Consider the following 8,600-nt stretch of genomic DNA (forward strand, 5'->3'; position numbering starts at 1 on the left):
AGAGGAAGCTGGCCCTTGGCCTGGCCTGGGGTTGGAACAAAAGGAAACAATATTTTGCCAGATGGAGCGGAGGGTGGAGGAGAGGCACCCCAGGCAGAGTGGCACCCTGAGCAAATGACTAAGGAGGGAAGAAAGGTTATTAGAACCAGATGGCAAAAGGCCTTGAATACCAGAGGCCTCCAACTCCAAAAGAAACACTGCTTGACCCTTGGGATCTTTGTTTGGATCAGTGTTTAACATTCTGGAGTTGGGAGGTAGCATGTAAAACTCTGGGTTTTTAGCTTCTCTAGAAAAATCAGATCTGGGATGCTGAGCCAGAGCACCTATAAAGTCTACATTCTCTGTTCCCCAGACTCATTTCACTCCCTTCATCCATAAATATTTACTGAGCAACTACTATGTGTTAGGCAATGTACTGGTTACTGGGGATAAAATGGAGAATAAGAAAGACACAGCCACAGCCCTCATGGCACTTGCATAGTAGTGAGAGAGAAGGGCAACACACAAGGATAGAACATAAGATCAGGCAGTGCAAAATGCTAGAAAGGAAAAGAAAGTTATGGGGCTAAAAAACTGCCATTTCAGATGGGAGGGTCAGGGAAGGCCTCTCTGAGGAGGAGACCATTGCATAGATCTAAATGAAGTGAGTGAGTAGTGCACAGGCAAGATCCAGCAGAAGGAACAGCAAGGGCAAAGGCCCTGGGGCCTTCTTCACTCATCCTTCGGGTTACTTGCCTTGCCCCTTTGGGCATGTAAGTGTAAGACCCCTCCTGTAAGCAATGGAGCACATGAGAAATGTATAAACAAATGGCAACTACCCCCAATACACGTTTCAGATAAAATACCTCTGACCAGTGGTGAGAGAGACAGAGGAAATAGAGACAATGAATGGAAGACATGGTTTGATTTGTCTCCAATAGGAAGGCAATTTGCTTCATATATGAAACATTAAAACCTGAGCACAGGACAGAGAAACCAAGGGTAGGAGCAGGGAAATCCTCATTTCCTTCTTCACCAGCTGCCTCATCGGCCAAGTCCCGCACAGTGAGAGGCCAGAGTTGGGGGAGAAAATAAGAATGCTCAAGCTTCCACAATCCTGAAGCTGGTTGTTGTTGTTGTTGTTACTGCCGTATTTTGTTTTTTTTTCCCAAGCCAACCTGGGCTGCTGCTTTAGAAAGTCAACTGCAAAGGAACACTTTGGTGGGTTTTCCTTGTTGTCCCCTTCCTAAGCAAAATTAAAGTGTCTATTCCTTGTCTCTTTACCCACAGAGTAGAAGAAAAGGAGGGCATTATTGCTCTAAAGAAGGAAAGGCGAGGGAAAAACAGACCTACAGTCTTCTACCAACCTTCTGGACTGGGGTGGGGGAGGCAATTCTGCCAACCGACATCACAGCCCATGTCACGGGACAGAACTTCCGCCACTCAAAGCTTTATTTGCATTTTTAGAGATACAGGGAAACGTTGGCAATCGGCTCCAAGGTTGACACTGCAGTTATTAAAACCAAACAAAAGAGACTTTCCCAAGTCTGGCTGGTTCTTCTTAAATTTATCCGGGCCCTCACTACCTGATTTAAGGCAATGAGCAGATGTTTCACAGCAGGAAGTCCATTAGCTCCAGATGCCGCCGCTTTGTTCAAGACGGGCACACAAATGCACTGGCAAACAAACACACACACACACACACACGCACGCATGCACACACACACACAGTACTCAGGGCAACAAACATTCACAAGCTCCCCTTCCAGCACTTGGCATGCCCGCATGGACTATTTGTAACCTCTGCCTGCAGTTCTGACAGAGAGAGGAGCAGCGGGAGTGAGTAGCCAATCAGATCCTGCCCCATCGTCTTTCCGTTGTCTCCTAGGTAACCGGCACAGGGACACATTAGCTAGCTGGGTACCACAGACACACACACACACACACACACACACACACGCACACGCACAAGTCCATAATTGCAGGGACACCGGATGTGCCTGTCAGAACCCTAGACAGCTCCCCAGAGCGGCATTCAATGCCTTTGGTCCCTGCCTGTCTGGCAGCCTCAGCCCCTACAGCTTTCCCACCTCCGCTCCTTTACTCGTGCCATTCCTCTGCCTGGCGTGCCTCTCCCCACTGCCATCTCCATCAGTCAAAACCTTGCTCTTCTTCAGAGCCAGCCCAAGTCCTTGGTCAAGAATTCCAAAGGTTCCCAACACAGAATAAAATCTACACTCCTTCCCCTACAGAGATCAGGCCTTTCATGATCTGCCCCTAGCCTCACTGCTCATCACTCTCCCTCTCCCTCGCTCTTTGCTCTTCCTCCAACGGGTCAGATTGGTCCTCTCTGTACTACGTCCTACAGACCAGGGCTTTTCCTGGTATTTGCCATTCCCTCGCCTACTAGTTCTGCCTTCTGCTCTTGGAATGCCTGCACCTTCCTCCTCTTAGTCTCAGCTCAAAAGTTACCTTTCAGAGAGGCTTTCCCTGACCACCCTTGGCTACCCTATCTAGATTAGTCCCCTCCCCAGGACTCTCCACAACACTACCCCTTGCTCTTCTGTAACCCTCATCTCACCTGAGACTCTAGAACTGTCCCATTCCTATTTATATTTCCTTGTCCTCTGACTCCCCTCCCTAGAATGTGAAGTCTGTTACAGCACAGTCTTTGTCTTGTTCATGGCCATATCCCCAGGCCCCAGAACAGGGCCCAATAAATATTTGTTGAATGAATAAAAAGTGATTTCCTCCTCACTGCTCCTGTATTTCCCCATCTCTCTAATAAGACGAGATGACTTCTATTAACCCTCCTGGCTCACATTCCACGAGTCCATTAGAGAGCAGAAAGGACTGGCATAAGGAGGAAAATTAATCAGGCCACACCACGGGAAGGATCTGCCAGTGGAGAGCTGACCTGCCCCGTGCTGCCACAGCCCCCTCCTCCGAGCAGCCTGCCCACTCAGAATTGTCGGTGCCTTTGACTTCACATTCTTCAAGCACTGGGCACCTTGAACTTCTGCTATCTGAGCGACTGGGGGCAACTCAAAGCTGAGGACTGGATTTCATTTTTTGGATCCCACACAGGAACCAGCAAGAGCCTGGGAATTGGGGGGGGGGGTGCGGGGGAGTCCTCTGGAAGCATTTACTGCAATGAAGAGAGGAAAAAAATGTGTCACTGTCTACAAAACCACAAACATCAAGGTGAAATGTCATTAGAACACAAGTTGCACATGCACACACACACGAACTCAGAAACATCATGAAGCTAGAATCAGAGTTCCCCAATCCCACTGGCTGCCTGAGTCACTCTTCAATGGACATGACTACTTCAGGTTCCAAAAACTGCAGAGTGATCTGGACACGTGTGCTGTGCAAGTGTGCAGGGAGCACAATGGGGAGCAAAACCACACTTGGGGTCAGCCTCCTTGGGGAAGGCCGGATGGTGGATTCAAGAAGCCACATACCCGATTGGATCCCCCAACCCTAGCTTGGGAGATCCTGAAGGTGGCTGCTCATAACCCAGAAATCCACCCTGAGTCCTGAGTTACTCCAATGACCAATGCACCAGCTCATTTCCTCAAATATAAAGTTAAAGCAGATGTAAAGATCAAGAAAGGAACAGCAGGATTCCCGTTTCTTGAGTATCTACTATGTACTAGGCTTTATACTAAAATCTGTTAACACTGATTCCTCAAGACCTCCCTGCAAGGTTATGCTTCCCACTTTATGGACTGGATGGGGGTGGGGAGGACTGAAGCCCAGGAGAATTAAGTAGTATGCCTAAGGTCACAAAGCTGGCAAGTGGAGAGGCCTAAGTCCAGGATAGGAGTCTGGTCTTCTTTACCCAGGGCCTTAAATGATACCACAGAATAAGCAGGTAAGCGGCTTTTATCTGAAATGTCCCTCCCGCTGACTCTTCGCTGAGGATACCAAGTCCGTATCCCTGTCTCTGAGTCTCTCTCTCTCTGTCACACTTAGGCTTTACTGACCTCCCACCATGAGCCTCTTATCAAGCTGGACACACATATCAAAGCTTCTCATTTGAGATCCAGCCCACAGGAACCAGTGTTCCTGTGGCCCAGAGAAAGCCAGGGATTTTGTCTTTTTAAAATAGTAATTTCCTGCCAGCGCGGGTGGGTGCACCAGCCACCCTTTGATTTAGTGCTGAGCTCAAGGATCAACCTCATTAAGATTTTCCAAGGAAAACTCAAATGCTGGGTACCTTCTGGCACTGACGAAGGGAGAAGTAGCCTCCTCTCATAAGATGTGGTCAGTAACAGGCAAAATGATTGTAGATATCCCAAGACCCACATGCCTCACACATGTCCTATGTGAGCCTCGTGGATACCCGAATGCATCTCAAACATGACACCCACCTCCCTCACACACACATACCACCCACATGCCTCACCCATGCCCCCCCACACAACATATACACATGTGGTGGGGGTGGGGAGTGTGAACCAGGAGCAAAAAAGGAACATCCTCTGTCCTAGGACATCACAGCTCCCACTTCAGAGGCTACTCTGGGCTATGAGCAAGGCTAGGCCCAAGACCTCGTTTCATCCCCCTAGGAACCCCACAGGACAAGTGTTAGGCTCTCCCCTTACAGATACAGAGAGAAAGAATGACTTGTCCAAGATCGCAGACCATGCCTGTGGTTTTCTGAAGGGCCAAGCTCAGACTAAACATTGGTCATGGGCACCTGGCTTTGCAAGGTAGCCTTTTCCATCTTCCTCTTCCCTCAGCCCCAGGGAAGGAAACCCAGGAACCTTCTGTGCCCTACAGCTGTCCCATCAGTACTGACTCAGGTTGGAGGAGGAGAGGAAGGTCTGCCCCTTTGCTGGGCAGAGGTAGCAGCCTGCCAGGGTCTTGCGGGCACCAGCTAAGGCCTGAGGAGGGTCTAAACAAGACTCCACCGCTCTGCTTTCAAGTCCTCTGAACCTAGGGCCACGTGGAGTAGAGGTTACAGACCTGACTTAACTCTGTGGACATGACATTGCTGTCACCCTCCTCTTCCCCTCCCCCAGACCCCACACAGGAGCTTCTGACCTGGGCTGGAAATGGATCCTTTCCTATGAACTGAGCAGGGCCCAACTTAGGGGGCAGACAGAAAGCGATTGGGGGGGGGGGGCGTATCGGACACCACCAAAATCTTGTTGGTAACAAAGACCTAGGTTCATATCCCAGCTTCACCACCTACTGGCCCTGTGACCTTGGGCAGGAAGCTTCGTCCCTCTGAGGCTCAGTGTCCTCACCTGGAAAGTGGAAAGAATGACAGCGCCCTCCTGAGGGGGTGGCTGTGAAGGTTAAACACGGAAGCAGATGCGCTCCAGGGTGCCAGCAAATCCGCCATTATGCCCCCCTAAGTGAGCAGAGGGTGGGCGGCTGCCGTTCCCACCTCACTCTAACCCTGACTCACAGTACTAGCAATTCCTAACTAGCACCGAATCCGAACTTTCCTCAGCAGTGCCAGGGCTTGGGCGCGGGTCCTTCCTCCTCGCTCCACCACCGCGGTTCCGACAACAGGTACAGGGTTGGAGCAGCCCCGGAGGCGCCCTGGCGGAGGGGCTGCGCCGCAGCGTTGCGGCAGGGCCAGGCCGGGGCCGGGGTTCGGGTCAGTGCGGCCAGATCTACCCCCAACTCCCGCACCCTTTCCCGCCTCCCGCCTCTCGCCTCTTTGCAACTTTGACGAACTGCAGACCATGGGGTCGGCGCGGGGGTCCTGCCGGGGGTGTGAAGGAAAGTTGGGTCCCGGCGACTGCAGCGATGGGATCCGAAGTGTCCCCCGCCGAGAGCACCCGCACATTCCGACCCCGGCAAACTCGCCGGGCGCAGGAAGGCACGTGGTGGCCGCGCCAGTCAGGGCTCGCTCCGGAAACCGGACTCGCGAGTGGGTCCGGGGCTGCGCCCTCGAGGGTTCAGAGTCTGCGCTCCAGTCTCTAGCGGCCGCCCTGCCCCGGGTCCCACCTCCGCGCGCCCTGCGGAGCGCCCCCGCAGGTTTCCCCGGCCGGGCTCCGCTCCGCACCTCGTGTCCTGCGGTGACCCCGCAAGCTCGGCGCCTCGAACGCGGCCGCCTGCCCTTCGCCTCCCGCGGAGACCCTCAGCCGGCGCCCCTCCGCCCCCGGCCAGCTTGGCGCTCGGCCCGCCCTCCTTGCCTCGCGCCGCGCCGGTGGTCACCGGCCTGGGCAGCGGCCGCGTCCTACCTTCGTCTGGCAGCCGCTGCAGGCAGAGCGCAAGGTTCCTCCGCCAGCCCCGCATCCCCGCGGCCGCCCTGCGGCCCGGCCCGGCCTCGCCAGCCCGGCCCCGGCCCCGGCCCCGGCCCCGCCCCCGCCGGGCCAGGCGGCGCAGCGCAGCGCTGGGGAGGGCCGCGGGCCCGGGGCGCGGCGGGCATGGGCGGCCGCCGAGGGTCGGGGGTGCCCAGGCGGCCGCCAGGCGCTCCGCTCGGCTCGCGAGCCCGCGGCTGAGCAGCGACGCTCCCCGAGAGCGCGCGCTTTCCTCGGCGCTGGGGGGCGGGGCGGCGGGCGACGGGCGGGTTGGCGGCGGGCGGGGGACGGGGGGCGGGGGGCGGAGGCGGGAGCGGAGAACCAGGCTGGAGGGGGACCCGGCGGGGCGCGAGCGCTCTCGCCCCCGCCGCTCCCCTCCCACGGGTCCCACCGCCAGCATTTCCAGGCTCCCCAACCCTGCGCTCTCCAAGTCACAGCCTAACAACGCTAATCACCGCCAATTAGCCTATGAATAAATGAGTGAAACAATGAATGCGTTAAATAAATGGAAAAGTGCGTGGATGTGTGAAGAATCGGGTGTATAGATGAGCAAGAAAATGAGTGCCTGAATGAATGAATGAGTTAGTGCACTGATGAATGAGAAAATTAATGACCAAATAAATGGGTGAAGGAATATGTAAATAAGTGACTAAGGGAATAAATGAATGAATCAGTGAATCAATGAGTGACAGTGCATCTTGGCGTCAAACCGGTGAGACGCTTCACAGAAGGCCTCACCCCTGCCCTGGGAGGGAGGCCTTTGGTGGCATCTTGCAAAGGAGGCAGGGGAGGCCCCGTGAGGGCAGGGCCTGTCCCTGGACTCAGAGCAAAGGCTGAGGCCAACAGGAAGGTCAGTCTGTGTGCAGGCTTTGTCTACTGGACACAATTACAGTTGCCCTCCATCTACCTGGCAGCCGTTGAGCTCACCAGGTCTCAGAGATTCTGGAAAGAACAGCCAGGGAAGGGGCACAAGAGGGTCCTATCCTCAGAAGTCAGATTTACTTCCTGTATGGGAATGGGGAGGAGGGGAAGGGGAAGGTGGGTGTGCAATCCAGGCAAAGGAGTACTACACTGCCATAAAAAGGAGAACATTCTTTCAAAGATGACAAAATGAAGAACAGTATTTATAATATGTGCAGAAAACAAGAAGGAAGGCTCTACACTCATACTTACTCAAGTATGGGGAAAATCATCTCTAGTGGAAACACTGGTCCCTTCCAGAATGGGAATCACATGACCAAGAGCAGGTGGGAGAGACTCACTTTTCACTGTGCCTCTTGAAATTTTGAACCCTGGAAATGCATTATGTAGCCAAAAAATAAGCTAAATTTTTAAATAAAGCTTCACAACAATATTTTTAAAAATATCTATCCCTCAGTAAAAGCTGTTTCCTCCCTGGCCAAACAAGTCAGCCTATTTGCCTGGATATCCTCTCTCCCACATCCAGCTCAGAGAGGGAGAGGGCCTTCATGGTCATCAGCAGAGCCAAATATGAATATGGTGGTCAGTGCAGAGCACCTTCTACCCTTTGTGAATGTTGGGAGGAAAACAAACATCCTCTATTTGAATTCTGGGTTTGTCAGTTTTTAGTTATGTATCTTTGGGCAACTTACCTCTTTTTTTTTGAACCTCACATTCCCCACCTGCAAACCAGAGGCCATCATATTATTCTTCTAGAGTCTGGTAAGGCTGGGGTCAGGTACTTGTGTTCCAAAAGGTAGTTCAATGATGCAACCCCAGGCACCTTGACCCTATCAGTAAAGCCACCTAACCTTTGGCCTTCAGAGGTACCCCTTTTGTAAGGTGAGGGTAACCTTTTTTTTTTTTTTTAAGACTTTATTTATTTGAGAGAGAGAGAGTGAGCAGGAGAAGAAGGGAGGAGCAGAGGGAAAGAGAGAGGAGACTCCCCACTGAGCAGGCAGCCTGATGTGGGGCTCTATCCTAGGACACTGGGATCATGACCTGAGCTGAAGGCAGACGCTTAACTGACTGAGCCACCCAGGCACCCCAGAGGGTAAGCTTTTTTTTTTTTTTTTTTTTTTAATTTATTTGACAGACAGAGATCACAAGTAGGCAGAGAGGCAGGCAGTGAGAGAGAGAGAAGCAGGCTCCCTGCTGAGCAGAGAGCCTGATGCAGGGCTCAATCCCAGGACCCCGAGATCATGACCTGAACCGAAGGCAGAGGCTTTAACCCACTGAGCCACCCAGGCGCCCCAAGGGTAAGATTTTTATGTGATCTTAGATCCCTAATACTTCAGCAGTGTTGGTATAATTAGCCCTATTTTACAAAGGAGGGCACTGGGGTTCAAAGAGGTTAACTGTCTTACCCAAGGTCACACAGCCAGGAATTGT

The 8,600-nt window shown here is 53.0% G+C and overlaps 1 protein-coding gene across 2 annotated transcripts in view; it reads right to left on the reverse strand.

The window, feature by feature from the left end:
• Nucleotides 1-6,287, reverse strand: part of GRIP2 (glutamate receptor interacting protein 2) — a 90,252-nt gene extending 83,965 nt beyond the window's left edge. For both annotated transcript variants that reach the window (XM_082747891.1, XM_082747893.1), the window contains exon 1: nt 6,189-6,287. In XM_082747891.1, the coding sequence (XP_082604017.1) occupies nt 6,189-6,243 (55 nt within the window). In that variant the 5' untranslated portion in view covers nt 6,244-6,287. The remainder of the gene's footprint in view (nt 1-6,188) is intronic.
• Nucleotides 6,288-8,600: the final 2,313 nt, after the last annotated feature.

Source organism: Mustela nivalis (genome assembly GCF_964662115.1).
Source record: "Mustela nivalis genome assembly, chromosome: 1".
Taxonomy (NCBI): domain Eukaryota; kingdom Metazoa; phylum Chordata; class Mammalia; order Carnivora; family Mustelidae; genus Mustela; species Mustela nivalis.